At 39.5% G+C, this 16249-nt stretch overlaps 1 protein-coding gene across 3 annotated transcripts in view; it reads left to right on the top strand.

Moving 5' to 3' along the window:
* The window catches only part of BTAF1 (B-TFIID TATA-box binding protein associated factor 1), a 47361-nt gene extending 39923 nt beyond the window's left edge, over positions 1–7438 (top strand). For all 3 annotated transcript variants that reach the window (XM_080403582.1, XM_080403584.1, XM_080403583.1), the window contains 12 exons: positions 181–302; positions 513–680; positions 863–940; positions 1021–1150; positions 1833–1974; positions 2133–2263; positions 2695–2820; positions 3585–3737; positions 4331–4542; positions 4701–4860; positions 5429–5599; positions 5844–7438. In XM_080403582.1, coding sequence (XP_080259708.1) covers positions 181–302; positions 513–680; positions 863–940; positions 1021–1150; positions 1833–1974; positions 2133–2263; positions 2695–2820; positions 3585–3737; positions 4331–4542; positions 4701–4860; positions 5429–5599; positions 5844–5990 — 1740 coding nt within the window. In that variant the 3' untranslated portion in view covers positions 5991–7438. The remainder of the gene's footprint in view (positions 1–180; positions 303–512; positions 681–862; positions 941–1020; positions 1151–1832; positions 1975–2132; positions 2264–2694; positions 2821–3584; positions 3738–4330; positions 4543–4700; positions 4861–5428; positions 5600–5843) is intronic.
* Positions 7439–16249: the final 8811 nt, after the last annotated feature.

Below are 16249 nucleotides of genomic sequence, written 5' to 3'. Positions count from 1 at the left end.
GGCTGCTTATGTTTCTCCCTTTATTCCCTTCTGCTTGGAGTTTATAGGCTGCAGTGGATGCATTTATGGTGGGAAACAAGTCATAGATTGGCAGTGATGGACAACAGAATATACAGAATTGAAGCTTAACTAGCCAAAAGCCAGTTTTTACTTCTGCAGCGTTATGTTCTCTGATTTCAGGATGGAGTGAACTGGCTGGCATTTCTCAATAAATACAAACTTCATGGCATTCTTTGTGATGACATGGGTTTAGGAAAAACCTTACAATCAATTTGCATTCTTGCTGGTGATCATTGCCTCAGGTAAGCTTAAAAAAATAATGATCTGCCTTAAAGACTTTAAGGATAGGTTTTATCTATGGTAATGACTCGGGACATAGTCCTGGGCAACCGGCTGTAGGTATCTCTGCTTGAGCAGAGGGGTTGGACCAGATGACTGCCAGAGGTCCCTTCCAACCTCAACTATACTGTGGAAAAACAATTTTTTTCAAACTTGTTTTGATATTTTTAAAGGGCTCAGGAATATGCAAGAACAAAACTGGTGGACAGTGTTCCTCTTCCCTCCTTGGTGGTGTGCCCTCCTACGCTCACAGGACACTGGGTGGATGAAGTGGGCAAATTTTGCTCAAAAGAATATCTTAATCCTTTGCACTATACAGGACCTCCTACTGAGAGAGCAAGGTAATGTATTTTGCAGTTATGGCTTGGGTAGAATAAAATACCACACACAGAATTTTGCAGTTTACCGCTACTACTGAAGCACAGTCTGCGGGCATGGTAAAACTTGTGATGGTACCTCAGGAGGCTGAAATAATAACATACATAAGGAACACTTTAGTTATGATATTGTATTTTTTCTTAAGGTTACAGCACCAGGTGAAAAGACACAATCTCATAGTGGCTTCATATGATGTTGTAAGAAATGACATTGACTTCTTCAGGTAAGAATTGGTTTGTTTTCTGAGGTTTTTAATAACTTAAAATTTTAAATGTCACTTAAGTCTATGTTGTTCTCTTCTAGAAATATTAAGTTTAATTACTGCATTCTTGATGAAGGCCACGTAATAAAAAATGGAAAAACAAAGCTGTCAAAAGCAGTAAAACAGCTAACTGCCAATTACAGGATAATTCTTTCTGGCACACCGATCCAGGTAACTGCTATTCTTTTTTCCTAAGGAGTTGGGTGAGTAGTGGAAAGTAAGCAAGAGATCTGTTTTGCAGTCTGTTTTTATTGTGCTTTTTAATCAGTGTTGTCTTGTTCGGAGTTTACATTGTAAAACAGCCTTTCATTGCTAAATGCTTGAAACTTTCCCTTTCCCGGTATACCCATGTATAGGGGAATGGGTGCAGGATTTGTGTTACTAATGGGGCTCGAAAGTTGGCAACGAGACCTTCTCTACCACTTGTTCTTTAGTAGCAGGCAGGGAAGGTGAAAGAGCATTTCCTTATGTCTCCAGTGAAATCAGCAAGAAACTCAGCTCTGAGAACTCCAGATTTTGGGGTTTGTCCTGGTGACTTGTCTGTGGAGTATCTGTCTCATCCACAACTAAGACCAGTGGTGTCTCCTGGGTTTTGTTGTCCAGAACTCAAGGTGTGCCTTAAGACATCGGACACAGTGGAAAGTCCATTTATATGTTAAAGTGCATGTACAGGTCTTTCTGTAACTTTGTTTGATGAAAGAGCCACCGTGTTCCAGGAGCTCAAAATTATGTTGGAGTGTTATGTTTGTTGTGTTTTATAGGTGGTGTTAAATATGTATGGAAATGTTTCTAGTAACTTGTGACAATTAATTACTCTTGAAAATAACTTAACAAATGTTTCTTTTGTGTTCAGAACAACGTCTTAGAGTTGTGGTCATTGTTTGACTTCCTTATGCCAGGATTTTTGGGTACTGAACGCCAGTTTGCAGCTCGTTATGGCAAACCAATATTGGCAAGTAGAGATGCCCGAAGCTCTAGTCGAGAACAAGAGGCTGGTAAGGATTAAAGGTTAAAACTTGGTTTTCTTACTTTGAACTGCTAATGAAAAGAGAAAGTGCTGCCAGTTTCAGCTAAGAGTTTGGTGGGGTCTGGATGTTTTGAATTCCCCCCTGCCCACCCCCTGCCATAATACTGCTTCCATTGCCTTCACTAGGGGTTCTTGCAATGGAAGCACTGCACCGCCAAGTTCTGCCATTCCTGCTAAGGAGAATGAAAGAGGATGTACTGCAAGATCTTCCACCTAAAATTATTCAAGATTATTACTGTATTCTCAGTCCTCTACAGGTATGCTTAAAAAGTGGCTGGAAGCTTTTTTTTTTTCCCAGCACAATTTAAGACCACAGTGGAACCACTTCTGCATTCCTGGGTCAATCTGATACCAGGTCTGATGTTCTCTGGGACCATAGGACTAAAATGTTTTTCTAGTATGTTTGAAAACTAGTTTCAGTCCAGTTGCAGTGGAATATTTATTTAGTTTAATTTCTGGTATCGTTCTACAAAAACATTATCTAGGCATGTGCACATCTTTGGGAAGAATACTTTCCAAGCTGAAAGAAAATAATTTGCAAGAGATTTCACTGCTAATATTAATCTTGTGCTACATATAAAATAGCTTTATTTATTTTTGATAATTCAGAACTAATTCTAAAAATGACTTTGTCTTATTTCTGTTGGGGAAAACTTACTCATTCTCTTCTCTGGGGCCTGGTCTACAGGTTCAGCTTTATGAAGATTTTGCCAAGTCTCGTGCCAAATGTGATATTGATGAAACAGTTTCTTCAATTTCATTGAATGAAGAAACTGAAAAACCAAAGCTTAAAGCTACAGGTCATGTATTTCAGGTAAGATTTCTTCAGTAATTTTTACTACCAGATTAGTTTATTTCTGGCAACTGTATTTCTGGGTTTAATAAAAATGAAAGTCAAAATAGTTATATGTTTGTGACCATCTAAGTAAGATATTTAGATTTTGGATCAGATTGACTGGAATGTGATATATAGCTATTATGTCTAAATTATGGTTTGTGTCTTGAGTCATATAAAACTATCTTAAATTGTTCAGTGTGTTCTGTTCAACTGGTGTTCAGCTATTTGTAGATCTTGGATACTACTCTCAATTAAAAACTGATTATCAAAAGTGTAAAACCTCAAAACAATCTCATCAGTTGTTACCCTACAAAATTAAGATTCCAAGACATGAACAAAAAAGTTTCCTTAAGGTTAGATCTGAAGTTATGAAGGTTCATAATGTTATGAAGGTTTTACAGAATCCAGATTAAGTCTTGGCTACGTGGAAACAATAATGCTCAAAGGCTCTGGACAGCTCCCAAACCTGTATGCTATATCCCACACTTCTATGAAAGTGTGGGAAATGGTAGGTTTTGTACTGTTCCTGCAACAGGAACCAAGATCGTTATGCATGGATACAGTTTGAAATCCAGGTTTTCTTAATACAAATGTGCAACTCTATTTTAATGAAAGTATACCCTACAGTCCAAGTCGTGGAGTGTGGCTGAGTGGCAGCTACACCTCTTTTGTTCAGTCTTTTTCTGTAACTACACTGTTGCTAACCATTTCTTTGAACTTAATTTCCTCAATAATTAAAGGCATTGCAATACTTGAGGAAGCTATGCAACCATCCAGCGTTAGTGTTAACAACCCAACATCCAGAATACAAAAGAATTACAGAGCAACTTGCAGCTCATAATTCATCCCTTCGAGATATCCAACATGCACCTAAGCTGTCAGCTTTAAAACAAGTAAGTAGACTTGCATGTTGTGCCTTAAATTTCCTAAATGCATCTCTATTGATGCTGCAGTTTAGAAAGTTTCATTTTGAGACTTCACTAGTATGAAACCTGATCTTAAAACACTAGTTAAGAAGTAAATGAAATAGACTACAAGGGTTTTTTAGGCATATGCCCTATTTTTCCTATTAATTCGAGGGGGTAGGAGGGAGGCACAACCTTGCTTCCAGGTGATGAGGATTACATACTTTTTGCTGCCTTGTCAAAAACCTTGCTTGTATTCTGTTTTGTACTCTGTCTCTCTTGTTACAGAAGAACTTTTCTCCTAATTATTAGGAGAAATACACAGGAGCCTGTTAGCTTGATTAAATATGGAATGCAATCTAACTTTAGCTAAAGCAAAATTAAGAAATTTACTGTTCTATTGACTCTCAATTTTTTCAGTTTGACAGTGAAACCTAACTTTGCATTACGACATTTAAGTGATTTGTCACTTAGAGACTTCCGTCTATAGTTTGTTGTTTCTCTTATTTCTACTTTTGGTAGTCCATCAATGTAAGTATTTACATGAGATCTACCATCATTTAATAATCTTTTACTTCAAGCTGCTGCTAGACTGTGGTTTGGGGAACGGTGGATCTTCAGAAAGTGGTACGGAAGCAGTTGTGGCCCAGCACAGAGTACTCATCTTCTGTCAACTTAAAAGCATGCTGGATATAGTGGAGCATGACCTTCTCAGACCTCAGTTACCTTCAGTTACTTATTTACGATTAGATGGCAGCATACCTGCTGGTCAAAGGCATTCCATTGTTTCACGGTAAGTATATCCCCTTGTAATCAATATGAAGCCAACTGTAACAAACTGTATTATTTAAAAGGTACAAAATTATTTTGTCTGCCTCAGAGCAGTTGAGGTTCATAAATTCATTAAGGGTGGGAAATCTCATTTAAATAAACTTTTTGTTTTGTATGCAGGTTTAATAATGACCCATCTATAGATGTTCTTTTGCTCACCACTCATGTTGGTGGATTGGGACTTAACTTAACAGGGGCTGACACAGTAGTGTTTGTGGAACATGACTGGAACCCAATGAGAGACCTGCAAGCCATGGATCGGGCACATCGCATTGGGCAGGTGAAAAACTTCATTTCCCTTAAGCTTGTTCCCTGGCTGAACTCCTGTTTCTTTGAATTTGGATAAAGTTGTAGCGTATAATAAGTGACATCTGGGGGTTTCCACCAAGCTTCCATTCATGCTATTTTCTTGCATATATGCCAGAGGTTGAAGTGTGTGCTGTCTTACCCTATCACCAACTCTGTACACCTCTCTTCTGTACTTCCTGAGCTGCTGAGGTGAGGGCAGGGCAGAATCACCTTTCAGTGGAGGAAGAGACACGACTGAGACACAGAACTGAAGGGAAGCCCCACAGGGTTGTTCTTCTCTGATGCCTGGACAGGGAAAGAGTGATTGCTGTTAGTCTCCCTCTACAGCTGTAAAAAGCAGTGAATTCTTAATTTCCTGAGTACAGATGCAATTGCAGGTGCCTCTGCTATATGCTGGTGTAATCTCATTCTTTTCGTCTAACATCAGACTTACCAAGTACAATTACTGAAGGATAACTCCAAGCCAAGCTGCTTCCAGACTGTCCATGATGAGTACTAGAAGGTTATGCTTTTTATCTAAGTGTGCTTTTCTTTTTCAGAAACGTGTTGTTAATGTGTATCGCCTGATAACCAGGGGAACTCTGGAGGAGAAGATCATGGGGCTTCAAAAGTTCAAAATGAATATTGCAAATACAGTAATCAGCCAAGAAAACGCAAGCCTACAGAGCATGGGAACAGAACAGCTTCTTGATCTGTTCACCCTTGACAAGGTAAAGAACCGTTTTTACAAATACCTACCAAAAATAGAGTAACTTTAGGGAGAAGTTTTTCTTTAAAATGTAAAATTTAACCATACTGACACTTGGAGTTGGAATGATGGATAGACAGCTCTCTGAAAAACAGGAAATGGTATCTCCCCAAAAGATTCATCAGACTTGGAAGAATTTCATGTAGTCCTGAAAACATTATTCTGTATATTAATTGATTTTTTTTGTTGGTTTTTTTTGGGTGAAGGATGGAAAAACTGAAAAAGCAGATACCTCTACCTCTTCTGGGAAAGCATCAATGAAATCAGTACTCGAAAACCTTGGAGAACTATGGGATCAAGAACAGTATGACACTGAATACAGTCTTGAAAACTTTATGCATTCATTAAAGTAACCATCATATATTCATAATACAACTGCTGCTAGTTCACTTATTTTTCTGCTGATATTCAGCAAACTTCAAAGCATATATAGTGAACCTTTAGCTAAATATGTAAATAAACTTATTGAAAGAAGAATCTCCAAAAGATTGGCACTGAGTAGTGTCACCTGTTTCACTGGGGAGTTACTGTCTTAAACGTTTGCACTGTATAAAAGAACTTTAAACGTAAACATTGTGAGGTGGTTTGAATTTTACTTGTTCTGAACAGCTGCAAATTCTTACTTGGTAGAAGAATAAAAAAAAGCAAGTTTTTACATATGTTAAGCGTTACTTCTGTTTGAAGTTAAGTCTACCATTATTTCTTTCTGTATCTATAATAGTTTTGTACAGTTGTTTCAGTGAGTACTTCAGGTTGTTCAGTGTACATTTTTCTTTTAAACATGACTTGCTTTTATGGTGTATTAAAAAACTATTTTCAACTTAAACTTTCATTCAGATCATTTCAGGACTTGTATCACCAGAGGCAAAGCCTAGAAGCCTTGAAATTATTGAATAATTAAATGGCACTAGGTATGTGCACCCACCTTTGTATATTGAGTATAAATATATTATGCTCTTCAGTCTTTTGACACCATCTTGAGAGAACAGCTGACTTGAACTTTTTAAAGTAATGAGCTATATTAAATACAGGTAATGGTCTATTTGAGGCCATGTTTGCATCCTGTTAGCAGGGGTGTACTTTTTTAATTTATCTATAAGGCTAGAATATAGCCGCTTTGAGAGATGCATGTATTCATTATGTTTCAATCCTATATATTTTTTGTAACTAAAAGAGGAAATTAAATATACAGACAGATGTTTTCCAGAAGTAGATTTTACACTGTCTAGGATTCTAAAATCCATGCTAAAGTGACTGTTTACTAAACTGATGCATGATTTAAAGCCTCTTAAAGGAATAGGGAGGATTTTTTTCTTTAGGAGAAAGCATATATAGAAATACCTACATTCAGTTTGAGGGAATTGAATAGTTGAAATTGTGTAACGAAGATAGTAAAGGACTTTTAATAGCAGTGAGTGAGAATAATATGGCTGTATGTTATGCAGCTTTTTATAAAAGGGAGGCAGTAGTAAAAGTGTGTTTCTAGGTGTGCATATGTACCAGTATATGCACTTTTTATAAATATTAAATTATAGATAACTTACAGCAGTTGTCTGAATACATAGAATATATGTATAAATATAAAACCTAAGGTTTGTAGCTTGCTGTGTGCTTAAGCATCAGAGCTTAAAAACCACCAGAGACCTCAACTATGTAAAATAAGATTGTTTTAGAACAATATATATAAATCAAGACTGTTCTGCAGCATTGGAAATGAATTAATGTCACATTTCAGTAGTTATGAACTGCCATATTGTAACTAAATTAGCATTCCATGGAAATAAACAGAACTGGGAATATATGACTTGTATGTTGCCTATGTCCATGATAAGGTTTTCTTCTGTAGAGAAGACTTATTCACTGTAGCTGACTAGGTAAATAAATGAGGCTTTTGGAAATTTCAGCTGGATTACTAGTATTATATTAGTTCACCTCTGTGTTCATACATAGAATATTTGCTGTGCTTTCAACTGATGATCTAACTGGGGGGAGAGACAAGATGGGGCTTGGTGTCCTGTTTGCAGAGAAGTTATAATGCTGGAATACTGGGTACTTTAAGATAACTTGTTGCAGTAATCTGGTGATAGTGCCCAAGAAGAACAAGATATTCGAAGAAATCTCTTATTTACTTATGAAACACTGCATATGTTTTGCTTCAAGAGGCTTATCAGTTACAGTGGTAGGATGCTGCTTGGCTCCTGTTGGAAAAGAAATACACAGCAAAGGACTGCTTTAAACCAGTTGTTTATCACACTGAGTTTGCTGTGCAACCATAATACTCCTAGTTGTGGCTCTCTTGGATATGACATCAAAAAGTCCTGAACCTGGAAGACAGGGGGAACAGAATTTAGAATAGTTGTTTCAAGACTATTATATGTACTGAGTGATCTTAAGTGTTCTGTAAATTAATACTTCCAAAATGGAAACCAGCAGGAACACTGCATGAAGTATATAAAAACCATTTTTAGTTGCCTTAATGTTTAACTAAGAGCTTTTCTACATTTTTCTCCAAGTTAGCAGACAACTGACCGTGGTCTGGCTTGTTCAGTGCAGTGTTCTCAGTGTACAAACTAGCTTCACTTAGCAAAACATCAAGCAAGAGATGTACTCTTGGAATATCTCTACTGCACTTGACCTGTTTAATGGGTGGTCAGCTGGACTAGACCAGAGTCTGGGCTTAAATAGAGAAGATCTTGTATTTCTAAACTGAAATACAAACTTCAAAGATAGTGTAGGGCTGTCAGGTTCTCAGCACCAGCCGTTTTGCTCTACAGCTTTGCCCCTGCTGCAGGGTATTACTTGCTAACAAAGACATAGCCTAAACTTTGAATTTACTGCAAATTCAGTCATTGCAGGCCCCTGAAAGCACAGTCTGTGAGTGGAACCACACATGCCTAAGGCTTGATGGATTGTATTGGTCTATCTCCATTACTTACTGGCATCAAAAGAACACTAATAGTCACCAAAGCCAGACCTCCACATGCCTGATGTAGTCCCAGATTCAAAGCTTGCCAATTTGAGAAAACTGAGTACCTCTTACTGGTGACCACATTCTGGCTGGAATTGCTGCTTTAAAACAACTGTGTGCCTAACAGAGCTTTTCCAGCAAACTTTAGGACTGATGAAATTGTGCTTGAAACTAAATGGGAAACTATCTTCCTCAAATGCACCAAGTCTGTATAAACATGCCTTCTGAAAAGTCTGTTAAACTAAGAATTCGATCTGACAAATCTGTTTTTTTCCCAGCATGTCGTCTTTGGAATCCATTTATGTAGGAAGCTGCTTTCTTTCTGCAAACATACTTATGACTAATCGTGGGGTTTGGTTGGTTGGTTTGGAGGGGTTTTTTTTATCCCACTCCCTAATGCTTTTGGAGGTGGTGGTTGGTTTTTGTTTTTTTTTTTCAAGCTTGCTGAAATCAAAATTATACTGCTGACCTACAGAGTATGGGTACTCGTGATTTAGCTCAAATTAGTTCAAGTTCATTCTTTTACTTTAGTAATTTTTACTAGGTGTCCATCATCTCTACAAAGTTTGTATTTTACCTTAAAATTTCCTGATTTAAAAGCAAATGTGTATACTTACCATTAGTGGTATCCCCAACTTTACTACCCTCCCATGGTTCTACAGGTTACTAAGGCAGTGAGCACACCTTACCAATTAAGTCTTAGTTCAAGCAGAAGTAGGGCAACTTAAGCCATGTTAGGAAGTGTGGAAAACTTCCAAGATGACAACATATTCATATACATAAGATTATTTACCACTTGTAAGCAAGTTAATAAAATGTAGGGTTAACTATAACTAGGTGTGCAGTTTTAAATAGGTCTTTGCATAGGGCAAGCTTTAAATCTTTTAAGGACCACAGCAATAACTTGACTTGTGGCTGGTGGTAATTTGCTTTGTAATCAAAAGCTTGGAAGCCACAATTTTTTCTTTAAGCTAAGCAGGGAGATGCTTTAGAGTGAAAATTAATTCACCTTTTAAATCACATTTAAGTGAGTTACTTCAAGGGCAGCTCTCGGAGTATAAGCATTCTTATAGAGATGACTATTCATCTAAATTCTTTCTGTGTCCTAGTAACAGACATGACCTTTAAATTTGTGTCAGAAACTATTAGCTGGCTTTTCTATTGGCTTTACTAGTTGTTCAGTATTCTCCTCTACAGCAGGTTTGGAGGTATCTGTTCAGTTACACTGTTCATTTTTAAGGCTAACTCACTGTTCAGCAATCAAGCTTTAGTTGCTACTCTAGCAGCCAAAACCAGAGTCAAACCCTAGCTGAAACGGGGAATTCTGCCCAATGAAGGAAAGTCTTCATTGGTGTGAGACTGACAAAACTGTCCTCTCCAGTACAGGGATACAACTGTGCTCCTGGGAGGACCATGCAGCAGCAGGATAATAGAGCTCTAACTTCACGCTGACGTAACTCACTGTGGTGGTAGGTGTGACCCAAGGAGGAGATGCGTTTCTTCCTTCAGCTGTGCACATGCACGAGCTTTCCACTGGCATGATAGTGGCATTGGGGGAGGGAAGATACTGAACAAGTACATCTCAAGAAATAAAACAGCAATGCACAGATTCAGAGCAGGCTTTCAGTCCTCTCCATTCATAAACCTTATGCAATGAACAAATACTTGATTTTCTTCATTTACTTACAGTAAGGTAACCTTTAATTTAACATAGAGAGCAGAAAGTCTGTGCCAAGCTCCTTTGTATCATTTTTCCTTTGTCAACAGCTCAATTGCACTATGTTGAAATAGGTTGGGCTTTTTATGTTGATTTGTTTTTCTTTAAAAAAGACCTTCCTTCACTAGCTTCCTGAAGTAGGGAGGGATCTCCATTTCTGTAGCACTCTCCCTTTTCTTTACTACTATGTTGTCCAAAATCTTAGTGCCTTGGGTTAACAACTGCATGTCCCCAAAGCAATCCAAATCTTAGGAATAGCTTGGGAAAGCAAAATGTTTCAGTACTCAGCATTTTAGTAGTGCTTAAATGCTACATTAAGTTGTTCAGCTTTGAATGTTTATAACTAGTCGCATTAGTCTGTATAAAGAGGAAATTTGGAACTTGTACAGGAATTTTATCCTTGTATAGGGTGAGAAAAAGGTGCTTCTGCAGCGCAAATGTTTCTATAAACTAAGTTTTATACCAAAAAAATTGCACCTGATGATCTAAATTCCACAAATGCATGTTGCCAGCTCTTACTACAGAGAACTGTTTTGTTGTTTTGTTATTACACACAAATGTGCGTTTATTTGCAAGACATATTACATATTACTGGAACCTTGGAATGGCATGCCTTCACATTTTTATTTGTATTGCCTCCACAAAAGGTTCAAAAGAGAGTTCACTTCCTACAGGAATACTAAAGGAGAGCTAAACACAGGTGAAGCTGAATAAAGATTACCAAGACACAACCTCAAAGAGAAAAATGAAGTTACATGGCCTAAGGTATGTAACCCATCCTAACAAGACCTATTGACTGACCAGAAGACACCCTTGCTGCTGGGACATGCTGTGCTCTGGAACACTTTTTTCAGGTAAAAATTTGCCTTGACTTTTTTTATTTGGGAAAAAAAAAAAAAACCAAACCAAAAAAAACAAACAAACAAAAAACCCAAAACCAACCAAGAACAAGAGATACCCATTCTAGGGAACATCCCTTTATTGACAAGAGCTAGACTGGGGGACATAAGATACTTCATATTTCACTTTTATTTCTTTTGAAAAACCCAACTCTGTTTTATTGGCTCAGAAGGTTGACTTTTGTCTTTCCCAGTAAGTGTACTAGCACCACTGGGGTCTTCATTTTCTTAATGCTAAACTGCAATAGATAGGCAAGAGGACAAAAAAATAACCCCTAACGGTTGTCCTTTGCTAAAGTTAAGTTAGTTTTATGAACTTAGTGTAGACACAGGGATCCAAACTTGCAACTTTACATCTCCATTTAAGTTGTACCCAGCCAGCATTGCACCTACACAAACCAGTACACATGAACATCAACATTTCAAATACTTAACAGTCTTCTGCTTCACCTATCAGTAAAGCTGTGCAAAAATATTTTAAACAGATTTAGTACTTTAAATTTATGTGAGTTGTAAAGTACAGTACCTCTTGTGAAACTCAGTTTTCGTAAAATTGAGGTCTCTGTTGGCACTGGCGCAAAGAAGTTAAGAACCAGGAGGCCCATCACTTAAAGCTCAAGTCTTTTGGAACAATGATTTGTTAATTCTCCTAATCTATAAAAATAGGTCTCTGGTACCTTATGTCAGGAATACAAGTCTAATAGATCTGTCTTCTTACTACTTTTACAGAGGAGGGCCAAGGCTTAGAAAGAAATACCATCTCCTCATCTCACAAGGGATTTAGAAAACTGAGTGAGATACTCAGATACTATAACAATTAGCAGCAGAAGTTCGGGGGGAGGGGGGGGCCTGGGAGCCACCTTCAGATACAGGTTGGAATTCTGAGCAGTAGAAGGTGTAGTGAAGACTTAGGATCATACTGTGCAAAATAAGAAAACAAAATACTGATCTTATTAAACAAACAAGATTAAGGAGGGACTGCGTGCGGTCATAAGGTACTTACACAAGGGAACCATATTAAGTTCAACTTTCACCCACAGCTTTCCAGGCACAGATGTCCCAATACCACAGATAAGGGTAAGGTGCTTTCACCGTGCTCATGTAAGAATACCCACCATCACACTGTGAGGCTGCTTGCTTAGTCTGTCCTCAAGTCAGGAATGATGCTTATATCCTGATTAACCAACAAGTATACCAGCCATTAAGTTCGGGTTTGAAAGTTACACTTGCTTCCAAGAAAAAGGAAGACAACTATCAAAAAAGATACATTTCAAATACTGATGGCTCATTAAACACCTAGATCTCTCATTAAAATGAGCTGGAGGAACGTACAGCTGAATGGGATGAGAGGCTGGTTTTCGGAATCTGAAGCTTCTGCACAGATGAACAGTCCAAGATCCTGTGAAAAAATTAGCAGACCTGCTGCTTACACAAACAGGGATAAGACTAAATTTACCTTGACTAGAAAGTTGCCACTTATTTTAGTACAGAAATATGTGAAAGACTATACAAACTCTAATGCTAAACTATGCCAAATCTTGAATACTTCAAATGGTAGAAAGGAATAGCTGAAAAAAAAAAAATACTTAACACCAGATAACACTAGGTAACTCAGACATGGATTTAGGAACTTAACAAAGTTATCTCTCCCTTTCCCTCCCCCAAACCTTAAAAAAAGTCAGACACTCAAAATTTGTGCTATTTTCTTAGCTCTATCATGTGGATAGCTAAGTCAGCATTGGGTGTCTGTTGTTAATTTTGCAAGCAGTCAACAAACATACACTCTTACAGATGATGACCTGCAGTATTTTAGGTAAAGTTCTGACCAGGATTTGCTATGTTTGTAAGAGGAAAATTCCACATACTAAAGGAAAAGCTTTACTGCTCATTTTCCCTTTTTATATGAGGGAAGTAAGTCAACCTAGAGAGCAGCAACTTCAAACCTCTAAATACAGACTTGGATACAAAAACTGCAGGAAAAGTAGGGAAGGGTGAAGTGCAGAAAAGGGGAGAAAGGAAGGGTAATACACTGCATCCTGCCAAAGGGCTGTTCCAGGAACACTGCAAATTGAACTAATCTGCAGTTCAGTCAGAAGCTGAGAAATAGCTGAGCTATCAGAACATGCTGGCCACATCTCCAATACACTCTGGTTCCAGGGGCCTTTGCAGGGTGATGCTGCTCTGTCCATGCCAAGTCTGTGCCTGCCAGAGATTTCCCATATGTCATAGTAATTACATTTCATAGTTTATGCAGGCTGGCTGCTTAGATACTCCATCGAGAAAACAGGAATACTTATCAGTATACCAGCAGCAAGTGAATTGAGTGGTTAGCTGCAGTATGCCTTTTGCTACTCCCTGTGTTATTTCTCTTTGAATACATATTGTTCTCTGCAGATACACGTTTATGTATTCTGATCCTGTTTTGCATGACTCATGCCGCGCTTACAGCGATTTAATTATCAATCACAGCCTAGCATCCTAGAAATAAAGACTTCAAGTAGAAATCTGTAGCGATAAACCAAGGGAAGAACTAATGCAGATGTTCAAATCTAACTGCTTTTGCAAGTTAGTAAACATAATTTGAAAAAGTCAGTTGAATTGTACACAATCTCTGCTGTAGCCAAAGGAGGAAGACATCAAAAATATATCAACCCCCAGAAAACAACTCATTCTGATTCCTGCCTCCCTTCTGAGTCAGAGCTACTTCACTTAAGAGCGAAATTAACTTTAGACTCTGTGCTACCAAAACAAGTGGGGCTTTAGACAAGCACGGCACTGTATTTTCAGCTACTTTTCCGTGCTACCCACATCTCCACTCAGTCCAAATTACAAAACACTTCTGGGACACTTACCACTGTTCACCCTCGGTGCCTCTGTCTTGCAAGTATCATCACTCTCAAAAGACAACAATCTTGTCAACCAAACTAGTAGTACTGGGGTACTATTTTCTGTTCATTTGGAAGCTTTGGATACCTATATAAACATAGGCAAAGTTTGTATCTGTGCATGAAGTCATAATACTGCCCATACTCATATTCAGAAGAACATATTTTCAGAAGACTGCAGAGGAAAACATCACACACACCAACCAACCAGTCAGTGCCAGCCTACCCATGTTTGTTTTATTTAAGATAAATTCAAGGCTCATACACTTGGGCATCATATCAGTTCAATTATCAGTTCGTTTGCAAGCTGGAAAGGACAACATGGCAGAACTCAAAGTTGATACTTGAGTTTTCTCTGCTGCCCTGGTAAGAGCTGCAAGATGTGATCAGCGTTTTAGGCTTCTCACAGCCGACACAGTCAGCAGTAGTTAATTATTGTTTATGAAATGCAGAACTGTGTGTTCTCACAGTTACAAGTTACATCACTCTTTGGCTGTGCCTATTATTTATCAGCTGAAGACCAAGGCCGCAATCAAAGCAAGAAGAGTGAAGGAAAAAAAATACCATGACAGGTTACATGGACTGTGTGGGGCAAGGGAAAGTGAAAGAAGAGTGTAGTAGTTGGACCCTGGCCACATGCCAGGTGCCCACCAAAACCACTCTATCACTGCCCTCCTCAGTGGAGGGAACAAAAGGCGGGTCAAGATAAGGACAGGGAGATCGCCCAGCAATTACCACCACAGGCAAAACAGACTCAGCTTGGGGAATTTAGCTTCATTTATTACCATTCAAATCAGAAAAGCCACCCTCCCCCCAGCCCTCCCTTCTCCCCAGGCTTAACTAAATTCCCAATTTCTTTATGTCCTCCCCCCAGCAGCACAGGGAATGGGGAACGAGAGTTACGGTCTGTTCATCACACATTGTTTCTGCCACTCCTTCCTTCTCACACTCTTCCCCTGCTCCAGCATGGGGTCCCTCCCACAGGAGACAGTTCTCCCCAGCCTACTCCAACATGAGTCCTTCCCACAGGCTATAATTCTTCACATACCGCTCCATCTTGGGTCCCTTCCATGGGGTGCAGTTCTTTAGGAGCAGACTGCTCCAGCATGGGTCCTCCCAAGTTCTGCAAGTCCTGCCAGCAAACCTGCTTCATTGTGGGCTTCTTATGGGTCACAGCCTCCTTTAGTCATCTACCTGCTCCCCCATGGGGTCCTCCACGGGCTGCAGGTGAATATCCACTCCACCATTAACCTCCATGAGCTGCAGGTGGGGATGTGCTCCACCATTAACCTCTGTGGGCTGCAAGGAGACAGCCTGCTTCACCGTGGCCTTCAACACAGGCTGCAGGGGAATCTCTCTCTGGTGCCTGGAGCACCTCCTGCACCGAACTGGGTATCTCCAGAGTTGCTCTTGCACAGTCTCACTCCTCTCTCCTGCTGGCACAGATTTTTTTCTTTCTTTTCCATCTCAATACGCTACTGCAGAGGCACTACCACCATCACTGGTTAGCTGGGCCTTGGCCAGTGGTGGGTCTGTCTTGAAGCCAGCTGACACTGGCTCCATTGGACATGGGGAAAGCTTCTGGCATCTCCTCACAGAAGCCACCCCTGCTACCAAAACCCTGCCATGCAAACCCACTACAAGGAGGAAGGGACATGAGATGCACTCATGGTTGCAAAAAGGCCATCAGCCCTTTTTCCCTGGCTCAGTTTGGCTTATTTCTCTCAAACTCACTGTGTGGCATGTGTCCCTCCCAGTACTCATGTGGTCACAGGTTCTGCAGCCACCACGGTACCGCTGTGGAAGAGGCCTGGATGCCTCACCACCAAGCCTCGTGTGCTGCTTCACCTTCTTCCCACCAGAGCAGGAAAAGTAGCTCCAACCACCAACACAGGAGCCTGGTGTGCCACCACCAAAGGTGAAAACTAAGGAATAAACTCCAAATAAATTGAAGCGGCAGACGGCTTGGAAGACCCCACAGCTTCTTGCATCTGCATAGGGACCTGAAGAAACTGCCGCCTTTATACAGGGACCCCAAGGCCCCAGCAGCGGCTGGGGGGGTGCAGCAGCCAGGGCTGCCTCCACACCCTCATACCTTCACCATCCCTCACACTCAATAAAGTAATAATAATATTAGAAGAAG

The sequence above is a fragment of the Falco punctatus genome (assembly GCF_963210335.1).
Source record: "Falco punctatus genome assembly, chromosome: 9".
Classification (NCBI taxonomy): domain Eukaryota; kingdom Metazoa; phylum Chordata; class Aves; order Falconiformes; family Falconidae; genus Falco; species Falco punctatus.
Note: the sequence above shows the minus strand (reverse complement) of the source record. Positions and strands in the feature narration are given on the sequence as shown.